Here is a 16,272-nt window from a genome sequence, read left to right on the forward strand (position 1 = left end):
ATTATTTAAGATTATCTAAGAGCTCCTGTGTTTTATTTTGCCATGGACAGTGAATTTTGTCTATTTTGTCATTTTTTTCTTAACTTGCCTTCCACTGAGGAGAAAAACTGTAATGAAGTGAAGCGTCCAAAAGGAGGCGCCGTCGCATCGGAAATGCTGCAGGTCACCAAGTCTTCAAACAAGTCAGCATGTCATGTTTCTGAAACCTACACCAATATTCCTATTTTTAATATTTTACACACAACTTTTTCATGTTCTTCTCCTACTTATATACTGCTTTCTTTTACATACTACTTCTAAAAGCCACCTGTTTCCTAAACTTCTATTTTTAAATTTATATAACGTTTTTATAACTTTTTGTGTTATATTTAATGAGAGCTACATGAACACAAAATTGAATTCCTTGTATGTGTAAATTATTCGTCTAATAAAACTGACATGATATTAAAATGTGATGAGTCATGTTTGTTGGGTTGGATCTGTGCATGTTAACCAGCTGCTGGCTTCTCTTAACATACAAGCTTGGACACACAAGTGTTTCAGCTCAAGTTGGATGGATTTACTCTTCCTGTTGGCTCCAGATTCATGAAAACAAGTTGTTGTGTATGTGGAGTCCCGTCCCACAGGTTAAAGTCATGACAAATGACAGTTTTTCACCTCGTTAGCTAATTTTCCATGTCAAAATATACACCTATTTAACAATACAGACCAAAAAAATGACAAAATTTGGATTTTTTTTTATACTTCTAGATCAAAATCTGCACCAGGAGGCGTAAATATAAAAACTCTAACCAATAAAACATCACAGATTTTTGAACAGTCCCGCCCCTCCGCCGCTCCCATCCAATCAAACTGCCTTCCTCTCCCTGACTGATCTCCCATTTAGACTTTTGAATGATCCCTCCCTGCGTTATGTCCCGCCCCAACATCCTGTTTCAACAGGAAATACATCACATTAGCGAGACGCTCTCCTTTCACTGCTCTCTCTTTCACTGGGACTGTAAGAGCCCACTGAGCCGTGAACTTTGACCTCTCCACAGTCTTTCTTCAACATCTTTAAGTGTGACAGAAGAAAACCGACACATTTCTTCAGGTGAAGCCTGCTGATTCAAGGAAGAGCAGAAAACTTATAAAGTATACGCTCTAATCGACTGTGACTCAGTTCCTCTGGCTAACTGCCTTCTCTCAAAACTCAAGCATGCTGGGAAATTTGAAGCAGAACCTTTAGTTTCTCTACTACACTGTTTGACTGACAGGTGATCTGTGGGAAGAGCAGAGCAGAAACACCACAGAGAGGCTGAGGGACAAAGATGGAGACTGAAGAAAAAAGCAAGATTACCACTTTAACGGAAATGTTCTCCCTGTTTAAAATGCCAAATCACCCAAATTAGAATCATTTATTTTTTCTGAAATAGCTGTACAGGAATTTGTTTTGGTGAAAGTGGCGGACGTATTGGCAACACACCTGCTATATACAGTGATGATGAGTTATAAAGCAAAATAAAGGGAAAGAGAGGGAAAACGGAAACATCAATCAAATCGATTGCATTCAAATTCATTATGAAAATGCGTAAAACACTCCAATATTACAGAGTATGAAGCTTCAACATGCACTTTACTTCACTCCAGGTCCACTGCATCCTTTTCCACTATTTCTATTTCCTGTAATTCCACTATTTATAATAATATATAAGTAATAAATGAGTTATAAATAATATCAGCTGATAGTTTGGAGACTGACGACCTAAATCTATCACACTGATCCACTTTAACTTTTCCAAGTTAGTCGATACAAGTCCATTTATTTCTAAGGTGGCAAATGACTTTGACTCTACTAGAATTCACTCTTAAGAAAAAAGGTTCTGCACAGAACCTGGAAATGGTTCTTTAGGCTTCTGCCACAGCAGAACCTTTTATGGGCTGTAAAGAACCATTTAGAAACGTTCTCTGTAGAACTTCATGTTTCTACACAGGATGGTGTTTCCTATAGTGTCACCTTGATGGGATGGAAAACCTTTATGATGTGTACTATATTTTCTTATCTCATAGGAGATTTGTAAAATATGAAAACTCTGTAGATGTATAGTGATAAAGAAATTCAATTTGCATTTGACTAAGTAGAAAAAAACAGATCCAAAAGAAGAAAAGTCCCATGGTGTAACCTTCATGGTGTCTCCTATAGTCTTTATACATAACTTCTATGAAGAACGTTTTAAGAATAAAATGTTCCAAACCAGCATTTTTTTTAGGAAACCACACTGGGTTCTTTATTCTGATTTACCAGTTTGTTTGGTTTGTTTGTTTTTTGATAAATCTTATTAAAGTCCAAACAGAACCAAAGACCCTTTTACAGCAGGAACCCGCTTTCTTCAGGGTGTGGACGCCGCTGCTGCCAAATGAGCTTCCAGCTCTGCAAACAGGAAGAAGATGAAGTGCAGAGGAAGAGAAGGGGGGGAGGAAGAGGAGGAGGAGGAAGAGCGGGGATCCTCTGAGGTAAAGTCGGCAGTCGGACTGGTTTGCTCCCAGTCTGCAGGCTGCAGGTCGGACAGCGGAGCAGCATGCAGGTCAGTCTTCCAGTCTGATGCTCCAGCGCTGCTGAGGAACCGGGGCCGATGGGTAAGAAGAATAAACTACAATTCTGAAGAAATCAGATGCAAATAAACTGCGTGTGAACAGAAACAGTGAAGCATGCCGGGACTCTTCTGCGTCTCTGCAGTTTAATCTGGATTTGTGTCAGTCTAGACGCGGATTTGCGCATCATTTGTGATGTTTTCTTCTAGATTGTCTGCAGGAGAAGCTGGTTGCTTGTTGCTGTTGCTGGTTGCTTGTTGCTTGTTGCTTGTTTGGAAATTTCAGTTTATTCGACTGTTGCATTGGAAATCCATGAAGACAGGAGCGGCAGATAAATGCCTCTGGATTTAAATATAGGCAAATGAAAAGTAGTTTTAGGATATAGGACGATAATCTAGTCCTTAGGCCACTTATACAAATATTGGCTACATCTGTGGGAAAAGTTGCTTAGTGGTTGTTTGAAAATATAAGTTTATTCTACTGTTGCACTGTAAAGCCCATTAGATAAACACGTCAGATGAATGAAATGAAAACTGGGCAAATGCTTTCGACTCGGATGATATTATAAACTTCAGATACAACTTTGATTCATTTACCATAGAAGACCAATAAGACAGAGCTATAGGAAAATACGGAAAGATAAGTTTCTTCTTCAGCGTCAGATTAAAGTCTGACATGAAATGAAATGAAAGTGGACAGATGCAGATGTCTGGAAATGTAAGTTTATTCTAACAAAAAAAAAAAAACAAAAAAAAAGTTTATCGTAGTGTGAAAACCCAGAAAAATTGCTCAAATGAGATGGAATGAAAAAAGTGAGAAAATTCACTGTGAAGTTACAGGCTTACAACTGTATTATTATTATTTTCTTCTTTATTTTTCCCTTTTCATTTATTGCTAACATGTTATTTATCTTGTAAAGCGCTTTGTATCTCTTTCTGATAAGTGCACATAAAAGGTAGAAGCCTATAGGCCTATTATAATTATAGCATTATTATTAACTAATTAATGTTAGTAGGCTCATTGCGTCCCTTTGTTAAACCGAAATAAACTGGAAATGAAAAAGGACTTCATTTTAGAATAAATAAAGGTGGTTATTAGGTCATTATTATTATTATTATTATTATTATTATTATTATTATTATTATTATTATTATTGTAGGCCTAGTAGGCGCCCCTGGCCTGGGTTAAACTGAAAACACAAAATGTAGCCTACAGGAAAAATGTTGTAGCCTAATTTGAATTTCCATAAGGATAAATAATGTCTGTTGTTATTCCTCTATCCCGGTGACCAGAATAATAACTAAAGGTTAGAATAACCAGAAATAAACGAGAATAAATAAATATTAGGCCTATTATTATTACTATTAAATTAATTAAGGTCAGTAGGCGTAATGTGTTGCTTTCTTAAACCGAAAACACAAATTGCACAGGAAAAATGTTTTAATTTGAATTACCTGGGAATAATGTGTATACCTCGTTATGCCTGTATTCTGACAAAATAGTAATACATAGGCCTAAAGGCTACAGTCAGAAATTATTATTATTATTACCATCATTATTAAACTAATTAAGGTGAGTGGGCGTGGTATAATTGTGTTGCTTTCTTAAACCGAAAACACAAAATTAGCAGGAAAATGTTTTAATTATAAGATAATTACCTGAGAATAGGATAATGTCTGTCTCGTTATTCCTTTATTCCGGTGACACCAGAACACTGAATACAGAAATAAACCAGAATAAATAAAGATTATTAACCTATTATTAGTAGGCCTAATAGTGTTTTTCATTGTAATAAATAAGAATATGTAGCCTAGGCTCAGGCGTAGTCTGTAAAGGCTACAACCAGAAATAAATCAGAATGAATAAAGTTTAATAATAAATATAGAGAATAAAGCTACTATTATTAGTATTATTATTATTAGGCCTATAGGAAATCATTATTATTACTACTACACACACAGTGGTCCATCTGCATCTATCTGAATCTAAACTGTATTTGGGTGCAGAGCAGAACTACGGGGAGGTGAACCAGCTCGGCGGGGTGTTTGTGAACGGCCGGCCGCTGCCGAACCCGGTCCGGATCCGGATCGTGGAGCTGGCCCAGCTCGGCATCCGGCCGTGCGACATCAGCCGGCAGCTGCGCGTCTCCCATGGGTGCGTCAGCAAGATCCTGGCCCGCTACAACGAGACGGGCTCCATCCTACCGGGGGCCATCGGCGGCAGCAAGCCGCGGGTCACCACCCCCAACGTGGTGAGGAACATCCGGGACTACAAGCAGGGAGACCCGGGCATTTTCGCCTGGGAGATCCGGGACAGGCTGCTCTCGGACGGGGTGTGCGACAAGTACAACGTCCCGTCCGTCAGCTCCATCAGCCGGATACTGAGGAACAAAATCGGCAGTCTGTCCCAGCCGGGCCAGTATGAGAGCAGCAAGCCGCCCGGCCCCCAGCTGCCCTACGGCCCGGTCTACCCCTACTCCTACCCGGGGCCCATGTCCCCCACCGGGACCAAGACCGGCAGCGGCCCCGTCGGCCCCGCGGGGCCCATCGGCCTGGCCCGGGGCTGGCCCTCGGTCCACACGGTCAGCAACATCCTGGGCATCCGAGCCTTCATGGACCCTGCCGGTGGGTGGAAACACTTACAAACTGCTATAGTGATCCTATAGTAAAGTTTATAAAATATATATAAATATCATAGTAGGCTAAAACATAGGATTCCCATGACCTAATTCCAGTGTAGCCTATATAACCTGTGTATATGAAAAAGTATTAGGCTACAGAATATTACTGTGTAGGTACTTTTTTACGTTTTAATTAAGCCATTTAAATGCATTTTGTACATTAGGCTATCAAGTAGCTACTTACACAGTAACATTGTGTTCTTACAATACTCTTCCACAGGTTAATACACTGGAATAAAGCCATTGTAAAGTAAAATGTTACCAAGATAATAAATAATCTACCATAAGGCCACTCGAAAGTCACTATTATTACAAAGTCACTATATAGGAATATTATGGGAATACCATAGTGATACCATAAGAGATTAAAGAAAATACCATCAAGTAAGGTCACTGTATGTAAACTCACTATTGAGAACCACCGACACACTATAAGTCACTATAGGAATATTATAGGAATATTACCATAGCAGATAAAAATATAATAAATAACAATTAGGTCGCTATAAATTTACTAATGAGTACCAGACACTATAATTCCCCATGCGAAGATTATTATAGGAATATTATAGAGATACCATAGGAGATTAAAAGCACCATTAAGTACTATAATGTCACTGTAATCTCACTATTGAGTACCATAGGCACAGTAAGTCCCTGGAGGAATTACTATAGGAATATTATAGAAATACCATGGGAGATACATTTTAGAAACATACTGTACAAATATCACAGCAAACTTTAAGATATGATGCAGCTATAGGTCAAACATTATTAGAAAATCCTAAACAATTCGGTCATTATAATGCAGAGCACCACAGACTCACTGTAAATCCTCATAGGAATATTATAGGAATATTATAGAGATACCATAGGAAATACATTTTAGAAGGACAGAGTTATCATACCAAAGCATTTCAAGCAGCTACTAAATGTTCATAAAAAATATTAGAAAATCCTATAGTAATACCATAAGAGGCTGTAGGCTTATAAATCTAAAATGTAGGAATACTGTAAGAATATTATTATTATTAGAATATTATAGTGATACCATAGGAGAAAATACCATTAAGCACTTTACTGAGTACCACAGACACACTGTACGTCCCTATAGGAATATTATAAGAATATTACAGTGATATCATATAGATACACTATAGATACACTTTAAGTCCATAATAAGAACATTATAGGAATGTTATAGTGATTTGCCATGAGGAAACTTACAATGGGTGGCAATAGAAAAAAAGAGAAAAAAATATTTTCTGTATGAAGATGGATGTTGGCTATAATAACCATTTCCTACAGATTATCATTGTAACTATCAGAATAAAAGTCTTTAATATGTATAACAACATATAAACACATGATAAAGGAGGATCTGTGCTGCTGGAGGAACAGTGTTGGTTGTAACTCTGAGGTGATTTTGATTGAAATACAAATTTAACAATTAGTGAGAGATTTTTCTTATTTCCCTGAGAACATAAAGACTTTCTCACCAATGAAATCTGCAAATCCTTGTATGAATGAAAATACATTATGGCAAATAAAGATTCTAAAAGATAGTCTAAAAACCTGTTTTCACAGACCAGGCTTATAGTTTGCACTGTGCATGTTTATCCCAGAGTTTCCCTTAAATCCTTAAATGAAAAACATGTGTTTATAATAAAACTCAGCTCCGCACTGCAAAAAATAACCCGCTTTAACAAGACAGTCTGGTGTTCAGTCTTAAATCTTATTTTTCTTCAAACAAGTGAAACAATCTGGCAAAAGGGTGAGATATTTTCATTTTTCTCTAATGCTTATCATCTTGTCTTAGGAGTTTTCAACAATAAATTACATTTTCTTGATATTAGTGGAGTGATCTGCCTGGTTTCAACATACTGACAGCAGTGGAATAATATTATATTCACCTCAAAATTGGCAAAATCTTTCCCTTGTTTGAAAGAAAAATGAGATTTTAAGACCGAATGTGAGGCTGACTGGCTGGTTAAGGTGGATTTGTTTTGTGTGTGTGTGAAAGTGTTTTCCACCTTAACAGCTGCAGAGGCAGACAGCTGAGTTAAATAAAATAACTGAGTCTGATGTTGATTCTTGCTTTACTGTTTCCTGTCAGCTCTGACCGGATCTGACGGATACGCAGCTAAAGTGGAGGACTGGAGCAGCATGAGCGGCGCGAGCCGGCCGTTCCCCTCCGGAGCCGCCGGAGCCGAGAAAACTCACGAGACGGACCTCAAATACACACAGGTAAAGAAAAGAAAAGAAAAGAAAACAAAACAAAACAAAAATAAAATAAAATAAAATAAACTAAAATAAAATAAAATAAAATGAAACAAAATAAATAAATAAAAAAACAATAAAAGAATACAAAACAATAAAACTAAACTAAAATAAAATAAAATAACCCTAACCCTAACCCTAAACCAAAAATAAAATAATATAAAATAAAATAGTTTTCCTGACCTGTCTTTTCAGTTTAAAACGGGAATGCAATTACGTCTACTAAACGTTTACTGACTTTATTATTGGTATTAAAATAATTGCTTAAATACTTTAATTACTTAACGAATTCTTATTCTTATTCTAGTAGTTTTAATAGCAGCAGCAGCAGCAGTGTTTTCAGTTTAAGAAAGGGATGCAATTACACCATACTGACTATAATTATAATAACAATAATAATAATAATAATAATGATAACCTTTATTTATAGAGGACTTATCAAATAGAGATACAAAGCACTTCACAAAATAAATAAAAACATAAGAAATAAATTCAATGTGAATACTACGCCAGGAAGAGTTTTGTTGCCTTGGCATGGGGATCTAAACAATAAACTACTAACAGTAATAACATTCTTAGATCAAAACAGAGTTGCAATGTTCTTTAAAAGATAACATGTGTGCAATAAATGAAACATGAATTATGAATAAAGAATTGAAGAGAATAAATGCTGTGAGGCAAACGCACAGAAGAATTAAAACAGAATAGAATCAAAGCTCAAATACAGAGAGAGAGTTTCACAGACAGGAAAAGAGCGAGTGAGCCTGCAGCTTCATACACTAATAATATAAATAATAAATGAAAAGGCAGCATTGTTGTTATTCTGCAAAGTTATGAACCAGCATTAGGAACTGGTCTAACTGGTTCTGTGTTGTGTTGGTCTGAGGATGAGATTTACAAACTGAGGAACGGCATTCAAAAAGACAGACACTGAAAATAACAAAACAATTTGAAGAGGTTCTGTCTAAAATTATAAACCCCCCAAAATGCCACAAACTGAATGATGCTTTTTTTTAAATTTATTTATTTTTTTAAAATATAATAATGGCTGGTAGTCTCCAGCCTGTATCAGACCCCTTGGTTGATCCAATGATTTTCACAAGCTGGATCCTCTAGATTTTAGAGATACTGAATAGGTGAAGTTCAGGTAATACATTATTATTAGTAGTAGTAGTAGTGGTAGTAGTAGTAGTATATTTTTTATTTTGATTATTTAATTACATTTTATTTAACATTTTCTTCTTAAAATAAATCTATAGTGTTTTGGGGTAAAACTATTTATTTCTTTTTTTAATTTTTTCTTTCCCTCAGTCTTCCTCCAGTCTGTCCAGTTACGTCTCGGCCTGTGCCTATTCTCCATCCAGCCAGTACGGGGTTTACGGACCTGGAGGGAACTACATGACCACCGGAGCCCACTGGCAGTCCCAGTCTGCCGGTCTGGCTCCCAGTCTGGCTCCCGGTCTCACCCATCCCAACACCGCACAGATGCACGGCGGAGATTTCCACGGTGGGATCTCTTTCAAGCATTCACCGAGAGAGGGTGAGACTGCGTTTATATTCTCCTTAAAACTGGTTCCACACAGCAGAAAACGGTTCTTTAGGCTGGTACCACAGCAGAACCCTTTATGGTGCTGTGAAGCAATCGTTCTCAACTTTTTTGGCTCGTGACCCCTTGATTGACTATAGAAGAAATACTGTATGTTTTTTCCCTATCCCATAAATCATCTCGTGACCCCCCCAAAATTATTTTGTGACCCTCTGGGGGGTCCCGACCCCCAGGTTGAGAACCACTGCTGTAAAGAACTCATTTAGAAAGGTTCTCTGTAGCACCGGGGTAAGCCTGGCTTTATATGCGTCCTATAAGAGGAACAGCCTTGTTTTCAGCTGCACCGGCAGGCCGTTCTGGATTTGGATCCTTCAACTTAAATTAAAAACTGAAAATCACCAAAAATAGAGTTAGAGGAGTTTTTCACACGACAACAATAAACCTGTCAAGTTGTGTTTATTACTATATGCAAGTGGCCAATTTCATAGCAAGTAATTTATAATCCACACAAAAATCTGCTATGAATCTTTTAAGTTCTAAAAGATTTACAAGTCTCACACTATGAGAGCAGCCATTTACATACTGTTAAATTTATAGGTTTCATATATATATAAACACACAACATATATATATAAACATATAGTATATGGGATGAACTCCTAAAACAAAGGTTGTATAAGAATCATATAAGGTCTGCCTTCACTTTAGCTTCATTAAATTGCACAATGAGTTTTTACAGTCAGTGTGAAATGAAAATGAAACCTAAACCTTTACTACTCATTATGATTTATATTAAGAATTTCTGCAAGCTTAAAACGGTGTGTAAAGGTGGGTAAATTACACAAATAAAATGTGGATATGTTGAATTTAGGCAGGTTTTCCCTCCTCCAGCTCCCTGGTGATAAGCGATTTAGAAGATGTGAGTTTTCTGACTTTGTGGCTAGAAGAAAAATCTAAAAACCTGAACTCTAAAAAGCTTCAGTACGTCCGTCGTATGTTTTCTGCTATAAAAACACATTTGTGGGGCTTCATTTTCTGCTAAATGATGTATATTTGTACTCAGTGATCTCTCTCTCTCTCTCTCTCTGTGTGTGTGTGTGTGTGTGTGTGTGTGTGTGTGTGTGTGTTTTTCATGGGTTGGGACCCAAACTTTGGTCATGTGAAGATTAAAATGGGTCCCAAATTATACAGGAAAGACAGTTTCTGGTTTTTACTGGAAAATTCAAATTTGATTTGAAGTTAGCAGATTCAGTTTGTTACGCTGCCACGATGCTACAGACCATAAAACACAGATTATAGATACAGCAGCTCCTGTGTAAACTGTGAATGGGACTAAATAAAGTGCAGGCAGACCAGAGTGTGTTCAGTCAGACTGGACTGTAGTTAAGAGGTGCAACCATAAAAATAGTCTAAAAATACAAAATAGATTTATTACTGTATATTTTTTTTAGATTTTATATTTATTTAACTAGAGAATATCAAAAACATGATGTTTCTGCCAAAGCCCTGTTTTTAATATTCTCTAGTGAAATAAACTTTATTTTTAATGGCGTTCATCCATTTTGTCCTAAAAAATAAACGAGAAAAGGTTTGAAATTGACTGACTTTTGTCATTTGTCCCTTTTAGAAATCAAAATATTCCCCAAATTAGGTTGCAATTTTTTCATAAAAACTTCAAAACTGTGATCACGATCTGATTATCTTGAATGTAGTAATTACAACCAGCAGCGTCAAGCTCATAAATAAACTGTATAGAAATACAGAGCAGACCAGGGATAAAACCACGTCTGGGATAACAAAACAATTTCTTCATAAACTACAAGCTCAACAAACAGATAATTATTTACAAATGATTCAGTATTTTTCAGTGTCTTCTGTCATTTGGGTTCATCATTGTTGATAATTAAACTGTTGAAACAAATTAGGAATGTATAATCTCTGTAGTATTTATATATAATATTCCTATATTGGGACTTGCTGTGATATTTTTTATAGTACCCTCCTAAAATGTATTATTTATCATCATTATACAATACAGGCCAAAGTTTATAGTTTTCTGATCATTTAAATGGACTGGCAAATATGCAACTTCCATGATAATCTAGACTCCATTAAGATAACTTTATCTTTGTAAAATCAGATATGATGATGGTGATGATGATGTATACCGTAACGTATACAGATTTACTTCCAGATGTTACTAACAGCCTTGATTACTTATTTAAACGCGGATTACTGAATACTGAATGGATTACTGAATAAGAAACCTACTGTATATATAAACTAGGGATAATTATGATGATGATAGTGATAATGATGATAATGATAGTTATTATGATGATGAAAAATAAGTTTATTTGTGTTTGTTTTCCCTGCAGGAGACAGGAAACCTCCCAGTCCGCTGAACAAGCATCAGCATGAGGCTCACGGACTCTCTGCAGCCTCCTGACCACAGAGACGCTCCAGGCTCATTTAACACAAATGGACGATATAATGGGACTCTAATGAACGCCATGTTTTATTTCCGGGGAGATTCATTACAGACTGGCCCGTGTTCTCTACCATCCACTGTCTGGAGACTTAAAGGAGAAATCCACCGCAGATCCTCTTCCACTGTTATTTATCATCAGTCTGACGCTCAACACATTCCAGGAGTTATTTAGTGATGATGTGTTGTAATTTAATCTTTTTCGGTGAACCCACGTTCTCTTCTTCTACTGCAGTTAGTGATTTCCTACGTTTCCCAGGATGCCTTTCAACAACACGCAGAGAAGGGACGGGAACTTGTTGCGTTCAATCAAAGATGGCTGTACGGGCATGTAAACATTAACATTGCAATGTTAATTTTACATGCACATATATCTGATATCATATATCTGATCATATATATCGGAAAATCAAATTTTCTACTGGAAAATTTCATGTGAACACCATTCAAAGTCAGATAATGAAGTTTCAAATTTGTAGAAAACAGAGTAACCCTAACCCTAACCCTGACGCAACAATAACAATACAACAATACAATAACCTTTAACCTTATCAAGATGACGGAAAAATCAGACTACGCATCATAACTAACATTTGTTTAAATGAAGTTTGTTAAATTAGCTTGTTAAGCTGCAGAATGGCCATGTTTGTTTATAGTTTATTGGGTTTGATTTTACGACAAAATAGCACGTGAACGCAGCGCTTCTCAGCAGCCGACTGGGAAGTCCCGGGTGTCTTGCAGCCACGCCCCAACCTGCCCCAACCTGTCTCTCTGCTGCAGTGCATTCTGGTCTCTCTCCTGCTCCTGTGGTGGAGAAACTGGTCTCTCTCCTCTTCTACGATGGATTTCTCCCTGTATGATTGTTGAACGTCTCTCGGTGCAAAATGGCGGCTCTAGAAAGAAGCCCTCGCTCTTTGATTCTGAGGGACTGACACCAAAACCTGACGTTTACCGCTGAGGTTTTACATCCTGAAACATTTTCTCATATCAAACTCCACTGTAGCTGCTGGAAATATCTGGAGGTGACGTCACCTCGTCTACGATTGGTCAGTTATCCACCAAGAAGAAAAATATACCAAACTACTAAATGGACCCAGGAATACAAGATCTATCACCAGTAGCTGTTTTTTTTAACAGTGTTGAAGTGTTTCAGGGTGGATTTTTCCTTTAACCTCACTAACGGGTCACTTTTATTTTCTCCGGTTCGCCCTGAACTGAAATCATTTTGTTTCTCGAGGCCGAGCTTCAGCTCCAAACATTTTCCCTTTGTTGTCATGAAAGGGAAAGTTTAAATTGCATTGGAAATATTTAATCTTGTAAAATATATTGGCAAAGCTGTAAGTATATTTTTCTATAACTGTGCTTAATAAAGGCATGCAAAATAAAATGTATCTCGGTGTTAATGAGAGAACGAAGGGGCAAAAGGTTCTTCCAGATTACGTGGAGATCAGGTGGGAGAATAGATGGCAGGAAGTCAAATACAATAATGATAATGATAGTAATATATTTTTTTTACCTGAGGTTCAACTATTAAATATCTCTACATTTGATAAGATCCATTATATGTACATGTATTTATGTATGTATATGTACATAACACATCATACACATACATATGAATATACTTATATTCATACACATATTCATATACATATACTTCCAAACAATATCACTTTAACTAACATATTAGTATATATATGTAATAATGTAGGCCTAACAGCTAATGTAGAATATTTATTGCAATATTTTGAGAAATTGTTATGTTAAGCACATGGCTGCTTCCCAAATTAAAGACACACATGCAAAAGAAGAAATCAACATTTTAGTATTCGGGGTAATTGATGAGTAAAAACAGACATCTGTGCATGACTTACACAGAGATTGCTGTGTAAGTCATGCATGGATGTCTCTGGTTAGGAGTCGTCTTGTCAATAATTGCACAAGAGTTTCCGCACAAACCTTTTACAAGTGAAATACACCGTGACAATGGAGTCAACGTCACTAATTAAAAAATTACAAGGCATTTAAAACAAGATTTTTGTTGATTTAGTATTGAATTCTATAACTGTCTGGTGAATTAAGTTGTTTAGTGAAATTTTTCTGGTCTCCTGACACCACCTTGAGAACCCCTGATTTAAAACCTGTTAAGTGATCCATATTACTACTTTGTCAAATAAAGAAAATCCTAATATAATGACTTCTAAGTTAGATAGAGATAGACTGTTCTGTTTAAAGATGGGTTAGCTACAGTAGCAGCCTGGATTTGGTCTTGACAACAATGCAATAATAATTCACTTTAATGATTTTTTTTATTTTAGCAAAATCCAACTTTAGCATCATACACACATTAGGCTGAGTACTACTAGACCACCTATCATTACCCAAAGTAAGAAGACCTTTTAGTAATAAAATGTTGCTGGTGCTTTTTACCATGTAGCCTATAGATTCCTCAACTTTTAAATGAATTATTATTTCAATAATCCAGGTTTATTTTTTGAACTATTTTAGGTAAGCAACCATGTATTGCAGTGATTTTTAGCTGTACAGAGTCTCTCGTTACCCACCACCTTCACTTCGAAAACAGGGAAAGTAGTAAAACAATATGCTATAATTGTATTTTATGCAATAATCGTATTTTGTGTAAATTAGACCAATCTCCTGCACCAAACTGCCAGATTTAGCGGCATATCATTTACAATTACTTACCACTTAGGTATGGAGTTGCTACAAGTTCTTATTTTCTCACTTTGGAGATAATGCTAGTTGCTTACTATCACTCAAGTGTTAGCATGGAGCCTACTCTCACTCAACAGAAAGTATGCTAAAATGTTAGCATGGAGCCTACTCTCGCTCAACAGAAAGTATGCTAAAATGTTAGCATGGAGGCTACTCTCGCTCAACAGAAAGTATGCTAAAATGTTAGCATGGAGCCTACTCTCGCTCAACAGAAAGTATGCTAAAATGTTAGCATGGAGCCTACTCTCGCTCAACAGAAAGTATGCTAAAATGTTAGCATGGAGCCTACTCTCACTCAACAGAAAGTATGCTAAAATGTTAGCATGGAGCTTACTCTCACTCAACAGAAAGTATGCTAAAATGTTAGCATGGAGCCTACTACCACTCAACAGGACGTATGCTAAAATGTTAGCATGGAGCCTATTATCACTCAACAGAAAGTATGCTAAAATGTTAGCATGGAGCCTATTATCACTCAACAGAAAGTATGCTAAAATGTTAGCATGGAGCCTATTATCACTCAACAGAAAGTAGCCTATGCTAAAATATTTGCATTGAGCCTGCTACCTTTAATCTATAAAGTGTTAGCATGGAACCTACTGATTTTGATTTTGTTATCAGTTAACAGCAGTTGACTGATGGGACAACCTCCCCAAAACTCTGTGTATTCCTCAGGTATGCCACGTTACCTGACTGATACCTGACCCACAACGTACAATGAACCCATTTGAGATCCTAAACCTGGGAAACCGACTTGATTTTTGGACTCATTTGATGTCGCTTTCTCACCGTCCCTAGACAGAGCGTTTGTTTGCTGTGTGAAGTCAGAAGTCCTTCTCCCTTCTCCAGGTAAGAGAGGTGTAAGATGATCCATCAGCAAACAGCTCAAAGCTAACAGAGGCCATCCATTAATACCTGAGCAACCTGAGACTGACAGAGCAAACATTAGCCCAGAGATCAGCCACCTCATTGTTTAAAACTGTCTCTTCAGAAGGCCGCTTGAGTCATTTAGGAAGTGAGTAAAGTCCTTCTTCTCTTTCCCATTATCTGCTTTGTATTGCTTGATGAGTCTGTGGCTTTCTGTTTGACAAACTTCCACCTGGAGTCACTTCAACATGGGCATTTTCGTGTACGAAACACAGACACACATTCAGTAAAAAAAACGCCTCCCACACTTTATTTAGCCTCTTTCACAGTGTCTGCAAAACACGGCAATTACAACTGGAGGATTGTCTTTGACGTTGACTTTTCTGTCTTCTCTATATAGCCTAGTCCTAGTTATTTTATAGTTGTTGATAAAGTGATTACGATACACTGTAATATGTAATGTTTGATTTGCTTTCACCTCTCCAATTAGTTTCTCTTCACACCCAAAGGTTAGCCTCTAGCAAGTCAAACATGTTGTTATACCAGCGGCTTTTTAAAGGCAGAGTTGCCGCCTTACCTCCATTCCCAGACACAAGGCTGAAACGTCTCTTTCTCAACACGTACAGAATCAAGGCGCCATGAACAAGAAAGTCAGCCGAGCGTGAAACCACAGCAAGCCGCCGAGTCACAAATCCTCCGCTCTGAATCAGCTGTAATTATACTGGAGGTAGCTCACAGATTGGCAATAATAATAAATACATTATAGAAAAGAATACAAAACTCCTTTCATCTTAATGTGATCATATAAGATAAGATTAGCATAGCATAACGCTACACATTGCTGCCTCAAAGCGAAAAGTTGCATATTGTAATAACATTTGAATACCTTGGATAAGACTCTAATACTAACTCTAATGTAAAGTGTTCCCAGTTTTTCAGAATGGGAGTTGTGATCAGGACGCCTTCAGCTTCGACCCGCTCGAGTGACCGTGGTTCAGCTTTGATGATCTTATTCATTCAACGTTTCCTTGAACAAAAGGCAGAAGAAGTCATCCACTTCATCCCGGGTGATTCTCAGGATGGATCCTCAAAAGTTCAAAGTTA

At 37.1% G+C, this 16,272-nt stretch overlaps 1 protein-coding gene across 1 annotated transcript; it reads left to right on the forward strand.

The window, feature by feature from the left end:
- Positions 1-2,487: 2,487 nt before the first annotated feature.
- pax1b (paired box 1b) lies at positions 2,488-12,952 on the forward strand. The gene is made up of 5 exons (XM_071898565.2): positions 2,488-2,616; positions 4,578-5,195; positions 7,368-7,498; positions 8,843-9,071; positions 11,456-12,952. The coding sequence occupies exons 1-5, from the start codon at positions 2,613-2,615 to the stop codon at positions 11,524-11,526; spliced, it is 1,053 nt and encodes a 350-aa protein (XP_071754666.2). The 5' UTR covers positions 2,488-2,612; the 3' UTR covers positions 11,527-12,952.
- Positions 12,953-16,272: the final 3,320 nt, after the last annotated feature.

This window comes from Centroberyx gerrardi, chromosome 18 (genome assembly GCF_048128805.1).
Source record: "Centroberyx gerrardi isolate f3 chromosome 18, fCenGer3.hap1.cur.20231027, whole genome shotgun sequence".
Taxonomy (NCBI): domain Eukaryota; kingdom Metazoa; phylum Chordata; class Actinopteri; order Beryciformes; family Berycidae; genus Centroberyx; species Centroberyx gerrardi.

Excerpts from the sequence above, each read along its gene's own strand:
- pax1b (XM_071898565.2), top strand. Across the intron at positions 5,196-7,367 it reads AGCCTTCATGGACCCTGCCG|CTCTGACCGGATCTGACGGA; the intron begins GTGGGTGGAAAC and ends GTTTCCTGTCAG. Across the intron at positions 9,072-11,455 it reads CAAGCATTCACCGAGAGAGG|GAGACAGGAAACCTCCCAGT; the intron begins GTGAGACTGCGT and ends TTTTCCCTGCAG.